The following is a 17,964-nucleotide window of genomic DNA, read 5'->3' on the forward strand; positions in this document are numbered from 1 at the left end:
AAAGCAAATGCATAGTTTCTGAGAACATCACATTCAATGACCCATTTTTATTGAGTAGGTATAAGTGGAATGGGGTGGGAAGAAATCATTACCTCCTGGACGCTTTTCTTACTTTCCTCCTCCTCTGCAGCCATGCTTTTACTTCAGGTGTGGATTCTGGAGTAGGCCTTGTATGGTCAATGGTGTATATATCCTTTCCTTGCTTCCAAAGCTGATATCTGTCTGGCTGAAATTTCCTCACAAAAATATCCATTGAAATTTTCACCATGTCTTTCCTGCAGGTGCACTGAAACACAACAGGGATGGAATGCTTTAAACATTTTACTGGCTACATAAAGTCACACCGAGTCATACTTTGTACCATACATGAATACTCACTACATACTTGAGGGTAATGTTTTACATTTTTTAACATTCAGTGAATGATAAATTCAATTTTTTCTGAATGGAGGTGACAACCTCTACATTCACATTTACAAATGAAAAAATAAGATGAGAGAATGCAGTACAGAATTCATCAGGAACTGTGTATCAAGAACAACTAAAAGGAATGAGCACACTTTTGAAAGCATGCCTGCAACAGAACGATTACCCTCTCATCATAAGTATGTATCAATATAATGAATGCTGGAAGGTCTATAAAGTTGAAAACCTAGGTTCCAATGAATAAAAGTAGCCAATTAATGTTTGATTAGAAAAATTCAACCAATGAACTGAGATAAATTTTCTCTGATATACACTTTAATCACATTTATGTTTGTTAATAAATATACTCTCACAAATTAACCAATAATTAGAGCAAAAAAAATGACTTCTCTTCTATGTCCTATCCATAAGACACTCATCACCATCACTTTAAATATATAACTAAGAAAAACAAATAGTGTTAAGGGCAGAAATTCAAAGAAAATATTATTTTAAAATTACCAGAACGTTGATTATTGTGAATACATAGTCAGAAGTTCTATCTTATAAAACAAGTTTCTTATAAAGACTTCAAAAGGTTAAACTGTGTCTAGGCCAAGATGCCATGTAACATGGCAGATATCATTCAAATGGTGGTACAGAAGTAGTCTCAAAGATGTAACTAACAGGCCCTGGCAATCCCTGGCAAACATGGCAAGAGCCTGGTTGATTCAACAGCCTTGAAACAATAAGTCTCTCAATATTTTGGTGATAAAATCATCATCTCCATCCAAATTAACTTCAAAGCCTTAATTTTCCAGCCTGTACTAGCCACCCCTAGAGTCCAAATCTTGACAGATACAATGCTTTGAAAGTTCAGGAAACACCCTACAGTCAACCTGCCTAAAATAACTTCTTCAGCTGTAAACAAATATTCTGTAATCAATGATACCATGATTCTTCCATTCTCCTACATTCACAGTCAGCATTTCCTAATCCCTCCCTTCTCCTCTACCGTCATCACCCTGTCATCATCTGCTATTAGACCTTCCTTTTAAATGTCTCCTGAGTAAAGTCCTTATCCAGACTCCTTCCATCTTTACTTGCAGACAATCACCCTAGCAAACAAAACTAATTCATTTCTCTGCCTGCAGTAGCTCCTAGCACCAATTCATTCTTACAGCTACCACTTTAATCCCCCTCACATATCTTGTAATCTTTCATTTCTGAGTTCAACTGTAATCTAACTTCCTCTACCGTTAGAATAAAGTCTAGACTCATAAGTCTGGCATTCAAGGGATGCAAGATTTGGCTCTGCCAGGGAGATTTCCAAGTTTCTCTCCCATTGCAAATCAACATAAATACTCCTCTTCAACACAAGAAATTGAAGAGAGCCCAAATGCACCAGACGTTTCCTTCACTCAGTACCTGTGTTCCTACCACAATGCCTTCCTGCTCACTGTTCTGCTATCTGCACTCCCCCCCACAAAAAAAAAAAAAAACTCATCCTAAACACTGTAAGTTGTACCAATTATTCCTCTGAATGCAGTAATGTTTAACTACAACTCTGTTTTATATTATTAGTTAGGAATAGAGAAAGTTCTACAACATTTTGCTATAATTATCTTGGGTTAGAAATATGGAAAATGGAAATCCTGGGAAATTTTAGGATATTTTGGTTTAAAATGCAGTATTTTCACTAAAGGTAGAAATAGAAGTTCAGACTCATCAGCAGAAACTTTCTTATTTTCTTCAAATGTTACTAATACTTGCTTCATGAAGAAAAATAAGGGAGTAAACAATATAGACACTATTCAGTTATGTTAGGGAAGGAGAATTCTGTTTAAATTCATTTTAATTTCCCATACCCCTCTCCCAGAAGTCCTAGATTTTGCAAACATGCAAAAAGATCTACCCCTCAGTTGATTGCTCAACTCACTCCAAAGACAACAGGTAAGTGTTATTTCCAAATTTAAATATTTAGAAATAAACAGGCAAAAAAAATACCCAAAATTATGCAAGGAATAATGTCACAGTCAAAAATAGTAAAATTCAGCAGGACAGAGAAATCTATTCTTGTTACTAGTGACAAATAGTAACACTCATCTAAACCCCAATGAAAATTAAATGAGATTATTTAAGAGAACTTAATACATACCTTTATTAGTAGGAAAGAATAACATTAGCAGTCCCATTTAGAAATAAAGAAACTTGCACATTACATATTGGTACAAAGAGCAATAATCAGTAATAGATAATACTTTTCAAACAAACTATTTGTGATATCAAGTCAAAGTACTAATAAGAATAGCTATTCTTGTTGCTTCTTTTAAGAATATACACATATTGGGGCACCTGGATGGCTCAGTCAGTTAAGCATCTGACTTCGGCTCAGGTCATGATCTCACAGTTTGTGAGTTCAAGCCCCGCATCGGGCTCTGTACTGACAGCTCGGAGCCTGGAGCCTGCTTTGGATTCTGTGTCTCCCTCTCTCTCTGCCCCTCCCCTGCTCATGAAATGTCTCGCACTCTCTCTCTCTCTTAAAAATAAATATTTAAATACATATGTTTAAATATATAAGCATAAATATATAAATATATAATTTATATAATTTATATTTATAAAATATAAATTATATAAATATAATTTATATAATTATATTATATTTATATTATATTATATATATTATATAATAATATAATATTATATTATATTATATTATATATGTTTATATATTATATTTATAATTATATAAATTATATAAATATAATTTATATAATTTATATTTTATAAATTTAAATTATATCAATATAAATACACACACACACACACACACACACACACACACACTGGTTAAAAATGCAAAGTCCAAATTTAGAGAGAATTGTCAGAAGCTTGTATGCATTGAATTCTTCCATATTTCAGTACCCTAAGACTTATTACAGAGTCATGACTATTTGTTCCTATCTCCCAAAAAGTCAAATTCATGTTAGTATTTATACTAAAAACAACAATCTAACTTAAAGATGAAAACACTTTAAAATTCAACAACTTTCTAAGACAGAAAATATTAATTTAGTTGTTTGAATCTTAAAATTGGAATTTTCACATAACCACAATAAATGATAAAATACTTAACACACTCAAACTGAGGTATTCCTTTAACATATTTTCTTCATGACACACAGGATGGCTAATTAATTATGAAAAAAATACTTTCATGTGCAAATGTCTGACAAGGAAGCCTTTGAAGGTAGGAAAAAATGTGTGAAATGATTCTGCTTTTCAGTCTATTTATAAAAATTAAATGCTAATTAGGAAGGAACTAAGGAAAGAATGCCTTAAAATAAGAAAAGCCTAGTAGCAACTTGATATGGTTGTTATGATTATGAGGGTGTTAAAGGTTGAATTGTGACCCCCTCAAATAGTATGCTGAAGTGCTCACCCCAAGTATATCAGAATGTGATCCCATTTGGAAACAGGGTTATGGCAGAAGTAATGACTTAAGATCATACTGGAGTAGGATAGGCCTTTAATCCAATAGGACTGGTATCACTATGAGAAGAGACACAGCACACAGGCAAGAAGGCCATGTGAAGATGAAGGCACAGACTGGAGTAATATATCTACAAGGCAAAGACCACCAAGGATTAACTTCCACCACAAGGAAGAGGCAAGGAAGGATCTCAGGGGGAGGACAGACCTTCTGGCACCTTGATTTTGGACTTCCAACATCCATAACTGTGAGACAACCCATTTTTGTTGTTTTAAGCCATCCAGTTTATGGTGCTTTGTTACAGCAGTCCTCAGAAACAATACAGCCTTAGAAAAGTAATAACAAAGTTTTGGTACTGGCAAGCATTACTGCTGAACAAATGCCTAAAAAAAATGTGGAAGTGGCTTTGGAGAAGAAAAGGGTAAAGAAACTTTGTCAACATAAACAATACATATATAGTCATGAACAGAATGTTGCTAGACATATAAACTTTGTTAAAGTTGCTTTCGGCAAGGTATCAGATAGAAACGAAGAACACAGGGACACCTGGGTAGCTCAGTCAGTTGAGCATCCGACTTCGACTCAGGTCATGATCTCATGGTTTGTGGGTTCAAGCCCTGGGTCAGGCTCTGTGCTGACAGCTCAGAGCCTGGAGCCTGCTTCGGATTTGATGTCTCCTTTCTCTGCGCCTCCCCCACTTGTGCTCTGTATCTCAAAAATAAATAAATGTGAAAAAAAGAAAAGAAAAAGAAACGAGGAACACAGTATTGGATGCTGGAGGAAAGGCGATCTCTTGATCTCTGTTATGCAGTGGCAGAAATGTGTTCTTCTGTTGGGTGGCAGGTAAAGCTTGTAAGTGATGAGCTTGAATATGTAGCTGAGGATGTTTCCAAGGAAAGCATGAAAGGTGGATCTTGTTTTTTTGCTGTTTATTGTAAGATTGAAGAGGGAAGAAACAAAATGATGAAGGAACTGCCAAGCAAAAACAAACATGTCAGCCTATCCACCTAAGTGTGCTCTGGAGACCAGGCCAATGGTTTGTTAGGACAAACATCTGATAAGGAGATTCAGCATGTGAATTACAGATCAACTCAACCATCTCAGAAGAAGCCTGGACTAGAGATGTCGTTACCCGGGAAAGAAATGTGGAGGACCTTTCTGTCTGATGGCTTGGGCAGCCATGAACTGCACAGAGAGCCAACACAGTTTTTGAGATTTTTATACCAGCAAAAATGTTGCTACCCTGGACTGAAAGGAACAGAAACAGAATGAAATGAAAGAAGAGTAACTCCAAGGGAAAAGTCAGAGTAAAGAAGATTGAGCCAATAGGATCTGCTCAGGCTGTTATAGTAGCCTTAACAAACTAATATACTGGGGGTTCAGAAAGATGCTGTCATGTTTTATGTAAGATACATTAATTGAGGGATTAAACCAACAAGAAAACACATGCATATTAAAGTTTTCTAAATAACAAAAATGCAACAAAAGTTGCTATCTACTCAACAGTATAAAAAATATTATACAAATTATTCCTTTAAATATGTTAAATTATTCCTTTAAAATTCTATTTGGGTTTATAGTACCTTGGAAGATGAGAAAAAGAAGAAAATGATCTTGTTGAAGAACTACAAGATCACACTATGATGCAGCATAGTATGGTACTTAAAAATCTGGATTCAAACCCCACCATCAGTAGCTGTGTAACCTTAATCAACTTATTGAACCTCTCTGTGCCTCAGTTTTCTCATCTGAAAAACTGGGCATAAAAATTTTCACTAACCCAAGGGGCTGATAAAAAGACTAAACTTTTCGTACTTGTAAGGGGTGCTTGATCGCAGGTCGGTGAGATCATGAAGTTCCCATGCCAGAGACTAGGGAGCTGTGTGAAGCCATTTCCACCTCTCCCACACACGTGCCTGTGCACCACAATGATCCACCCCAATAAGCTAAGCAACGCTGCCTAGTGGAGGACAGAGCCGTTACACCAAACCCGTCCAACTGTGCCCTCTAAGCATATCCCCTAGAAAACCAGCACAGGTCACTCCACCTGCTTAAACTTTTCATACTTGTAAAACAGTTACTCAGACTGCAATAAATGTTCTATCAGTGCCTTTAAAAAAAAAAAATAGGGGCACCTGGATGGCTCAGTCGGTTAAGCATCCAACTTCAGCTCAGGTCATGATCTCTCAGTTCATGAGTTCAAATCCCTCATTGGGCTCTCTGTTGACAGCTTGGAGCCTGGAGCCTGCTTTGGATTCTCTGTCTCCCTCTATCTCTGCCTTTACCCTGTCACACTCTCCTTCTTTCTCAAAAAAAAATTTTAATAGGATAAACCTTACAAAAATAGCCTAATACTGGTCTGACCACAAGAAAATAGGGGTTCCTAGTATTATTAAATTTGGCCTTACTGGGAAAGTTGAATCAATTGAGGAAGTAAGAATCAGGTTACCATGTCTAACAAATAGCCCTAGGAGTCAATAAGAACTGTGTAGTGGTTTTGAAGAATCAAAAGCAATCACGGACTTCTGGTTTACTGAGAGATACTATAAGAAAACTGAGTCCTTCTCATGGGTGGAACCAGTGCTGTGCACATCCAGCTCCTGGTTGGGACACATGTTGCAGTCATCTAAACTCCTTGCCTTCCATTTTCAAGTAATCAATAAAACTGAAGGCCCAGAAGTCCGGCATTTATGAGGGGAAATGCCATGACATAAACTTATCCTGCAAGATGCCAAAAGTAGGAAACTGTAAGGTGGGATTTAGATGGGGGTGGGGGTTGAATTCATGTGACTTCTCCCCTATAACCAAAATGAAGGGGAGAGTTTCTTCTCAATATAAGATCTCAGCATTTGCAACTATATGAACAGAACTAGAGGTTATTATGCTAAGCGAAATTAGTCAGAAAAAGACAAATATCATATGACTTCACTCATATAAGGAATTTAAGATTCAAAACAGATGAACATAAAGGAAGGGAAGCAAAAATAATATAAAAACAGGGAGGAGGACAAAACTTGAGACTCTTAAAGATAGAAAACAAACAGAGGGTAGCTTGAGAGGTTGTGGTAGGGGAGATGGACTAAATGGGTAAGGGGCATTAAGGAATCTAATCCTGAAATCATTATTGCACTATATGCTAACTTGGATGTAAATTTAAAACTTAATTAATTAATTTAAAAAAAAACAGCTTGCTATTAGCTGCCTCCATGTATGTAGTTTTGAGAGACATAAGATAATATCCACTTGAATCTCAGGATTATAAAGAGTAACTTCCCATAAAAAAAGGTAAATATCCTCTTCTTTCTCACATACAATATTCCAATGAATGTTAACTACAGAATATACAGAACAGAAAGAATATACAGAACAGACAGAAAATTTTAAATTTAAAGAGAATTACTCTCTTTCCCAGAAATTATTAATTTTCCTTGGGCTGCCTCTGAGGCTCAGGTGGTTACACATCTGACTTTATTTCAGCTCAGGTCATGATCTCATGGTTCATGAGATCAAGTCCTGCATCGGGCTCTATGCTAACAGTGAGGAGCCCAATTGGGATATATTCTCTCTCTCTCTCTCTCTCTCTCTCTCACTGCTCCTTCCTCACTTGTGTGTGGGAGCTCTCTCTCTCAAAATAACTAAATAAGCATAAAAAAGAAATTATTACTTTCCCAACAATTATGAAAAGGGCCCAATACATAGGATGAAACAGATTTACTGATTTAGGACAATCAAAGAGTGGGGAGGAGGCAATAATAGCAACTCTTGTCTCAAAGATTTAGAATTGTCAAAATAAAGCACATATTGTCATTTTCTGCTGACACCAGAGTTGTTAGTGTGTCTAAACCTAAGAACACTGTCCTTTGTAATAAGAATACTAACATTTGAGGGAGCTATTTCTGTGGAGAAAGGACTGAGAAAGGTAAAGGTAGAGAGTGTGGCACACCACAATCATGAAAGAAAAGCACTCCCCCCAAAAGTAGCTGGAGAGAAAGATAAAGAAAGAGTGAAAACACAGGGAATGAACAAGAAATCTGTTCCCCAAAACCACTGATGGGAAGAAAGAGAGGGTTTCAATATCACAAGTATGCTATAAACAGTGTAGCACAGAGTCTGAAGTTTTGGAGTTCAGTGCCTCGAGGTGCTCTGGTGAGGAAGAAGGGTGAATCCCCAGGACCAGGCAGTGGGGTCTGAGAGGTCCATGTGCCACATGGGGAGAAGTGGTTCCCCTGCTTGGAGTACATTTGGTAGAGGCCCTAAGGCCTCCCTACAGAAAAAGGTCCCAGGCGACCCTGGAGAGCAGCCATGTTTGCTGGTACTGGGACAAAGATAGCAGAGTGCAGTGAAGCCTGGCACTGTGTGTTGTGGTTTGCCATAATCTCTGAATCTCTCCCACTGCCCAATCCACGAATGTTTTCTGGAGTAAGCCAGCACCTGCCATTGCTCAGCAAGACCCGCCCCCAGAGAGTCGGTGTGGGTCCAAGCCACAGGGGTCTACAAGGCGAAGGGTTCTGAAACACAACCTCATCTGAGATAAAACTCTGGAGGGAGGAGCTGCCTTGCAGGTGGACAGCTTGAACATGGACAGGGTGGAGGGGGGAGTAGACAGAAGCCCAAGACAAAGGAGGGGTGGTGCTTGATTGACAATCAGTGAGAGAGTCAAATTCCTGTGCCAGAGACTAGGGACCTGGATGAAGTCATTTCCACCTCTCCCATGCATGATCCAAGATAATAAGCAGAGCCACCTAGTGGAGAACAGAGCCATTACACCAAGCCCCAACCCAACTGCACTCTCCAAGCATATCCCCTCTGAAGACCAGCACAAGTCACTCCACCTGCTTACTGTACAAGACTTTAGAGTGCCTCATAATTTCAGTTCTAGGACAAACTGGATATAACTTTATTCGGGACTCATTCTGTATGCTAATTTTTTTTCATTCCTTCTTTTGTGCTTAAATTGTTTTCCTTTCTTCCTTTTCTTTCTCATTCTTGGATACAGAAAGAGAAAAATTTACTTTTACTTTTTACTTATTTTTTAATTTTTTAATTTTTTTATTCTATTTCATTTTCCTTATTTCATTTTATTCTATTTTATTACATAAAATTTTTTGAGTTTTTTAAAAAAATTTTACCTTTTTTCTATTCTTTCCCTTTTTTCTCTAGTGTATCAAGCTTCTTTCAACAAGCAGACCAAAACACACCTAGAAGTTAGATTCCTTTATTTGCTTTTTTGTTTTGTTTTTAATTCTTATTTTTTACTTTATTATTTTTTTCTTCCTCCAAAATGACAAAATGAAGGAATTCACCCCAAGAAACAACAGGAAAAATAACAGCCAGGGGATTAATCAATACAGATATAAGCAAGATGTCTAAACTAGAAGTTAGAACCACAATAATAAGAATACTAGCTGAAAAGGAAAAGAGCATAGAATCCCTTTCTGTGGAGATAAAGAAATAAAATCTAGTCAGGATGAAGTTAAAAATGCTATAATCGAGATGCAATCTGAAATATATGCCACGACAGCCAGAAAGATGAAGCAGAACAGTAAATCAGCGATTTAAAGATAAAATTATGGAGAATAACGAGCAGGAAAAAAGGGGAGGGGGGAACAAAGGCAAAAGATAACGATACTTTTAGAGAACTCAGTGACTTATTCAAAAGGAGTAACATCCAAATCATAAGAGATGAAGATATAAAGGGGCAAAAGACTGATGTGAGCAAATTATACCAGAAAACTTTCCTAAACTGGGGAAGGACAGACATCAAAATTCATGGAGCACAGAGAACTCCCATTAGATTCAACAAAAACCAACCATCAGCAAGGCATATCATAGTCAAATTCACAAAATACACAGACAAGGAAAGAATTATGAAAGCAGCAAGGGAAAAAATGTCTTTAACCTGTAAGGGAAAACGGATCAGGTTCGCAGCAGACCTATCCGCAGAAACTTGGCAGGCCAGAAAAGAATGGCAGGATATATTCAACCTGCTGAATCAGAAAAATATGAAGACAAGAATTCTTTATCCAACAAGCCTGTCATTTAAAATAGAATAGATAATGAGTTTCACAAATAAAAACTAATGGAGTTTGTGACCACTTAACCAGCCCTGCAAGGAATTTGAAGGGGAACCCTTTGAGTGGAGAAAAGACAAAACAAAACAAAAAACACCAAAAGCAACAATGAGTAGAAAGGACCAGAGAACATCAGAAACACCAATTCAACAGGCAACACAATGACATTAATTCATATCTTTCAGTACTCACGCTAAATGTCAACAGACAAAATGTTCCAATCAAAAGACACAGGGTATCAGAATATATAAAAATGCAAAACCAATCTATATGTTGCTTACAAGACTCACTTTAGACCTAAAGACACATGCAGATTGAAAGTAAGGGGATAGAGGGACACCTGGGTGGCTCAGTTGGTTAGCCATCTGACTTCAGCCCAGGTCATGATCTCACAACTGTGAGTTCAAGCCCCACATCAGGCTTTGAGCTGACAGCTCAGAGCTTGGAGCCTGCTTTGAATTCTCTCTCTCTCTCTCTCTCTCTCTCTCTCTCTCTCTCTCTCTCTCCCTCTCTCTCTCCCCCTTCTGTGCTCATGCTCTGTCTCTCCCAAAAATAAACATTAAGAAAGAAAGAAAGAAAGAAAGAAAGAAAGAAAGAAAGAAAGAGAGAGAGAGAGAGAGAGAGAGAGAGAGAGAAAGAAAGAAAGAAAGAAAGAAAGAAAGAAAGAAAGAAAGAAAGAAAGAAAGAAAGAAAGAAAAAGAAAGGGGAGAGAGAACAATTTATCATGTTAATGGTCATCAAAAGAAAGCTGGTGTAGCCATACTTATACCAGACAATCTAGATTTTAAAATAAAGACTGTAACAAGACATGAAGAAGGGCATTATATCATAACTAAGGGGTCTTTCCACCAGGAAGATCAATAATTGCAAATATTTATGCCCCCAACATGAAGGCACCCAAATACATATACAGATTAATCACAAACATGAAGAAACTCATTGATAACAATACTATAATAGGAGGGGACTTCAACATCCACTAAAAGCAAGGGACAGATTATCTAAGCAGAAAATCAATAAGAAAAAAAATGGCTCCAAATGACACAGTGGACCAGATGGACTTAACAGATCTATTCAGAACATTTCATTGAAAAGCAGCAGAATACACATTCTTTTCAAGTATACATGGAACATGCTCCAGAACAGATCACATACTGGATCACAAATCAGCCCTCAACAAGAACAAAAAGATCGAGATCATACCTTGTATATTTTCAAACCACAACGCTATGAAACTCAAAATAAACCACACGAAAAAAATTGGAAAGACAATGAATACTTGGAGATTAAAGAACATCCTACTAAGGAATGAATGGGTTAAACAAGAAATTAAAGAGGAAATTAAAAAGTACATGGAAGCCAATGAAAATGAATATACAGCATCCCAAAAGCTCTGGGAGGCAGCAAAGGTGGTCATAATAATAAGAAGGAAGTATATAGCAATCCAGGCCTTCCTAAAGAAGTTAGAAAGGTCTCAAATATACAAACTAACCTTACACCTAAAAGAGCTAGAAAAAGAACAGCAAATAAAGCCAAAAATCAGCAGAAGAAGGGAATTGATAAAGACTAGAGCAAAAATCAATGGTATTGAAATAAAAAACAAAAACAAAAAAAATACACCATATCAATGAAACCAGGAGCTGGTTCTTTGGAAGAATTAACAAAATTGATACACCCCCAGCCAGACTAATCCAAAAGTAAAAGGAAGGACACAAATAAATAAAATTATGAATGAAAGAGAAGACATCACAACCAACAACACAGAGATATAAACAATAATAAGAGAATATTATGAGCAATCATACACCAACAAATTGGGCAATCTGGAAGACATGGAAAAATTCCTAGAAACATATACACTACCAAAACTGAAACAGGAAGAAATAGAAAATTTGAACAGACCCATAACCAGTAAAGAAATGGAATCAGCAACGAAAAATCTTCCAACAAACAAGAGTCCAGGGCCAGATGATTTTCCAGGGGAATACTACAAAACATTTAAAGAAGAGCTAACAGCTATTCTTTCCAAGCTGTTTCAGAAAATAAAAATGGAAAGAAAACTTCCAAACTCATTCCATGAGGCCAGCATTACTTGATTCCAAAGCCAAACAAAGACCCCACTAAAAACGAGAACTACAGACCAATTTCCCTGATGAACATGGATGCAAAAATTCTCAACAAGATACTAGCCAACCAGATCCAACAATACATTTAAAGAATTATTCACAGGGGGAGGAGCCAAGATGGAGGAACAGCAAGGAAGTTTTTTTGTGTGTGTTTCACATCCATAAAATACAGCCAGATCAACACTAAACCATCCTGCACACCTAGAAAACTGATTTCAGGATTAACACAACAATCTGCACAACCTGAACCACAGAACTCAGCAGGTACACTGCACAGAGAGGTGAACTGGGGGAGAGAGTTGTAGAGGACAGGGAACTGTTTTTGCTTGCAGAGAGAGGACAGAGATGGGGGGAGGGAGAATATGGGAAAAGCACCCCCCCCAAAAAACGGCTAGAGAGAAAGTGGAAAAGTGGAGACAGCCACAGGGACTGAACTAAAAAGGGAGAAGGGAGAAAGGAGAGGGTTTAAATTCCACTAAGACTCCATAAACAGAGGAGGCACAGAGTCTGAATCTCTGCAGCTTGATACATGACAGTGCTCTGGTGAGAAGAGTGAATCCACAGGAACAGAGTGAAGTCCAGGGGTCTTCAGGCCACATGGGAAGAGGTGGTTCCCCTGTTGGGAGAAATCTGGTAGAGGTTGTGTGCCCCCCTCCCCAGACAAAGGGCCCCATGGACCTGAGAGAACAACCACATTCGCTGGTGCCAAAACAAGATTGTTGGGGGGTGAAACCTGGAATCAGATGTGTGTTGTGATTTTCCATAATTCCTGAAACACTGCTGCTACATGATTGCATGAACTTTTTCTGGGGTGGGCTGCACCCAGCCGCAGTCTTTGGGCATCAGCAGTAGCACAGTCCCACAAATGTGCCAGCTGCACCCAACCATTGCTCAGTGAGACCCTCCTGAAGAGGGACATAACAGGTTAAACCCACAGTTCCTCAGAAATAAGGGGTCAGGAAAAACAGCTGCATCTGAGATAAAACTCAGGAAGGAGGTGCTGCCTGGGGCTTGATCACAGGCAGTTAACACCGGGGAGTGGATGGAAGCTGAAGACAAAGGATAGGTACACAATTGCTGATCGGGGAGAAGAGAGTTCCGAAACTAGAGACTGGGTAGCTGGGTGACGTCATTTTCACCACTCTTGCGCATGTGCATACACACTTAAAGCACCACAACAATCCACCCCAGTAAGGTAAACAGCGTCATCTAGTGGAGAATGGAGCCATTACACTAAGCCCCACACAACTGGGCCAACCTTACTCTTCAGGAACACAAATCTCTCTACCTGCTTAGTGGTTAGTGCTATAAATTGCTTCATAGTTTGACTTCCAGGGGAAAATGAACTAATTTCAATCATATTTCAGTCCATTCGCTGGTCCATCTATTCAATTTCTTTTCCTGTCTTTTTTATTTCTTTTTTTTTGTGTGTGAATATAGAAAGACAAAAAATTGATTTTTATTTTCAATTTTTATTAAAAATATTTTTTCTTTAATTTTTTTCTACTATATTTTTTACTTTTGTGTAAATTTTTTCAAACTCTATTATTTACATTATTTCATTTTATTTTATTTCAGTGTATTCATTTTTTCAAATTTTCAAACAATTTCCTTTTTTTTCTTTCCCATTTTTTCTCTAATATATCAAGCCCCTTTCAACACCCAGATCAAAACACACCTAGGATCAAGCATCATTTATTTAATTTTTGTGTGTATCTGTGTTGTTTTTAATTTTTAATTTATTTTAATTATTTTAATTTTTTTTTTTACCTTGTTAATTCGTTTTCTCCCTTCAAAATGACGAAATGAAGGAATTCACCTCAAAAGAAAGAGCAGGAAAAAATGACAGCCAGGGACATAACCAACACAGATACAAGCAAGCTGTCTGAACCAGAATTTAGAATCACGACAATAAGAATACTAACTGGAGTCAAAAAAGATTAGGATCCCTTTCTATGCAGATAAAAGAAATAAAAACTAGTCAGGATGAAGTAAAAAATGCTATAACTGAGCTTCAATCTCAAATGGATGACACAGCAGCAAGGATCGTGAGGCAGAGCAGAGAATCAGCGATATAGAGGACAAACTTATGGAGAATAATGAAGCAGGAAAAAAAAAAGAGGGAGACTAAGGCAAAAGAACACGATTTAAGAATTAGAGAAATTGGTGACTCATTAAAAAGGAACAACATCAGAATCATAGGAGTCCCAGAAGATGAAGAGAGAGAAAAAGGGGTAGAAGGGTTATGTGAGCAAATCATAGCAGAAAACTTTCCTAACCTAGGGAAAGACACAAACATCAAAATCCAGGAAGCACAAAGGACTCCCATTAGATTCAACAAAAACCAACCATCAACAAGACATATCATGGTCAAATTCACAAAATATTCAGGCAAGGAAAGAATCATGAAACCAGCAAGGGAAAAAAGTCCTTAACTTACAAGGAAAGATCAGTTGCAGCAGACCTATCCACAGAAACTTGGCAGGCCAGAAAGGAGTGACAGGATATAGTCAATGTGCTGAATCAGAAAAATATGCAGCCAAGAATTGTTTATCCAGCAAAGCTGTCATTCAAATAGAAAGAGAGATTAAAAGTTCCCCAGACAAACAAACATTAAAGGAGTTCATGATCACTAAACCACCCTGCAAGAAGCAACAAAGACTAGAAAGGACCAGAGGTCACCACCAGAAACTCCAACTCTACAAGCAATAAAATGGCAATAAATTAATATCTCTCAGTACTCACTCTAAATGTCAATGGACTAAATGCTCCAATCAAAAGACAAAGGGTAACATAATGGATAAGGAAACAAGATCCATCTATATGCTGTTTACAAGAGACTCACTTTAGACCTAAAGACAACTTCAGATTGAAAGTAAGGGAATGAAGAACCATCTATCATACTAACTGTCTACAAAAGAAAACCTGAGTGTCCATACTTATATCAGACAATCTAGACTTTAAAATAAAGATTCTAACAAGAGATGAAGAAGGGCATTATATCGCAATTAAGGGGTGCATCCACCAAGAAGACCTAACAATTGTAAACATTTATGTTCCAAATGTGATAGCACCAAAATATATACATCAGTTAACCAAAAACATAAAGAAACTCAAACTCATTGATAATAATACCATAATAGTAGGGGACTTCAACACCCCACTTATAACAATGGACAGATCATCTAATCAGAAAATCAACTAAGAAACAATGGATTTGAATGACACACTGGACCAGATGGACTTAACAGATATATTCAGAACATTTCATCCTAAAGCAGTGGAATATACATTCTTCTCCAGTGCATATGGAACATTCTCCAGAACAGACCACATACTGGGACCCAAATCAGCCCTTAACAAGTACAAAATGATCGAGATCACACCATGCATATTTTCATAGCACAACGCTATGAAACTCGAAATCAACCACAAGAAAAAATTTGAAAAGACAACAAATATTGGAAACTAAAGAAAGTCCTACTAAAAATGAATGTGCTAACCAAGAAGTTAAAGAGGAAATTAAAAAGTACATGGAAGCCAATGAAAATGATAACATCACAGCCAAAAACCTCTGGGATGCAGCAAAGGTAGTCATAAGAGGAAAGTATATAGCAATCTAGGTCTTCCTAAAGAGGGAAGAAAGATCTCAGATACACAACCTAAACTTGCACCTTAAAGAGCTGGAAAAAGAACAGCAAATAAAACCCCAAACCATCAGAAGACAGGAAATAATAAAGATCAGAGCAGAAATCAATGCAATCGAAACCAAAAAAACAGTAGAACAGATCAATGAAACCAGGAGCTGGTTCTTTGAAAGAATTAACAAAATTGATTAACCACTAGTCAGTTTTATATATAAAAAAAAGGAAAGGACCCAAATAAATAAAATCACAAATGAAAAAGGAGTGATCACAACACAGCAGAAATAAAAACAAGAATAAGAGAATATTATGAGGAATTATAGGCCGATAAAATGGGCAATCTGGAAGAAATGGACAACTTCCTAGAAACATGTACACTACCTAAACTGAAATAGGAACAAATAGAAAATTTGAATGGACCCATAACCAGTAAAGAAATCGAATTAGTAATCTCCCAAAAACAAGAGTCCAGGCTTTCCAGGGGAATTCTATCAAACATTTAAGGAAGAGTTAATACCTATTCTCTTGAAGGTGTTCCAAAAAATAGAAATGGAAGGAAAACTTCCAAACTCTTTCTATGAAGCCAACATTACCCTGATTCCAAAACCAGACAAAGACCCCACTAAAAAGGAGAATTATAGACCAATTTCCATGATGAACATGGATGCAAAAATCCTCAACATTTCCCAACCGGACCCAGCAATATATTTAAAAAATTATTCACCATGACTAAGTGGGATTTATACCTGGGATGCAGGGCAGGTTCAATATCCACAAAACAATCAATGTGATTCATCACATCAATAAAAAAAGGACAAGAACCATATGATCCTCTCAATAGATGCAGAGAAAGCATTTGACAAAATACAACATCGTTTGTTGATAGAAAACCCTCAAGAAAATAGGGATAGAAGGAACTCACCTCAAGATCACAAAGGCCATATACGAAAGACCCACCACTAATACAATTCTCAATGGGGAAAAACTGAGATTTCCTCCTAAGGTTAGAAAGACAACAAGGATGTCCACTCTCACCACTGCTATTCAACATACTGTTGGAAGTCCTAGCCTCAGCAATCAGACAAGAAAAAGAAATAAAAAGCATCCAAATTGGCAAGGAGTAAGTCAAACTTTCACTCTTCACAGATGACATGATACTCTGTGTGGAAAACCCAAAAGAATCCACCAAAAAACTGCTAGAAGTAATACATAAATTCAGCAAAGTCACAGGATATAAAAGCAATGTACAGAAATCTGTTGCATTTCTGTACACCAATAAAGTAACAGCAGAAAGAGAAATCAAGGAATTAATCCCATTCACAGTTGTACAAAAACCATAAAATATTTAGGAATAAGCCTAACCAAAGAGAGGAAAAAGCTTTACAATGAAAACTATACAAAGTTTGTGAAAGAAATTGAAGACACAAAAAGTGGAAAAACATTCCATACTCATGGATTAGAAGAACAAATATCCTTAAAATGTCGATACTACCCAAAGCAATCTACATATTCAATGCAATACCTATCAAGATAACACCAGCTTCTTCACAGAGCTAGAACAAACAATTCTAAAATTTGTATGGAACTGAAAAGACCCCAAATAGCCAAAGCAATTCTGAAAAGGAAAACCAAAGCTGGAGGTATCATAATTCCAGATTTCAAGCTGTATTACAAAGCTATAATCATCAACACAGTATGATACTGGCACAAGAACAGACACATAGGTCAATGGAACAGAACAGATAACCTAGAAATCAACCGACAAATGTATGGCCAACTAATCTTTGACAAAGCAGGAAATAATATCCAATGGAAAAAGTCTCTTCAGAAAATGGTGTTGGGAAAACTGGACAGTGACATGCAGAAGAATGAACCTGGACCACTTTCTTAAACCATACACAATAAACTCAAAGTGGATGAAAGACATAAACATAAGACAGGAAACCATCAAAATCCTAGAGAAGAAAACAGGCAACAACCTCTTTGACCTCAGCCACAGAAACTTTTTACTTGACATGTCTCCAGAAGTAAAGGGAAAAAACGCAAAAATAAACTATTGGGACCTCATCAAGATAAAAAGCTTCTGTACAGCAAATGAAACAATCAGCAGAACTAAAAGGCAACTGACAGAATGAGAGAAGATATTTGCCAATGACATATCAGATAAAGGGTTAGTATCCAAAATCCATAAAGAACTTATCAAACTCAGCACCCAAAAAACA

General features: G+C 37.1%; 1 protein-coding gene across 18 annotated transcripts in view; it reads right to left on the reverse strand.

Annotated features, from left to right (window-relative positions):
- The window catches only part of KDM4C (lysine demethylase 4C), a 443,090-nt gene that overhangs the window by 203,243 nt on the left and 221,883 nt on the right, over nt 1-17,964 (reverse strand). For all 18 annotated transcript variants that reach the window (XM_058695403.1, XM_058695399.1, XM_058695405.1 and 15 more), the window contains one exon: nt 93-286. In XM_058695403.1, the coding sequence (XP_058551386.1) occupies nt 93-286 (194 nt within the window). The remainder of the gene's footprint in view (nt 1-92; nt 287-17,964) is intronic.

The sequence above is a fragment of the Neofelis nebulosa genome, chromosome 12, assembly GCF_028018385.1.
Source record: "Neofelis nebulosa isolate mNeoNeb1 chromosome 12, mNeoNeb1.pri, whole genome shotgun sequence".
Taxonomy (NCBI): domain Eukaryota; kingdom Metazoa; phylum Chordata; class Mammalia; order Carnivora; family Felidae; genus Neofelis; species Neofelis nebulosa.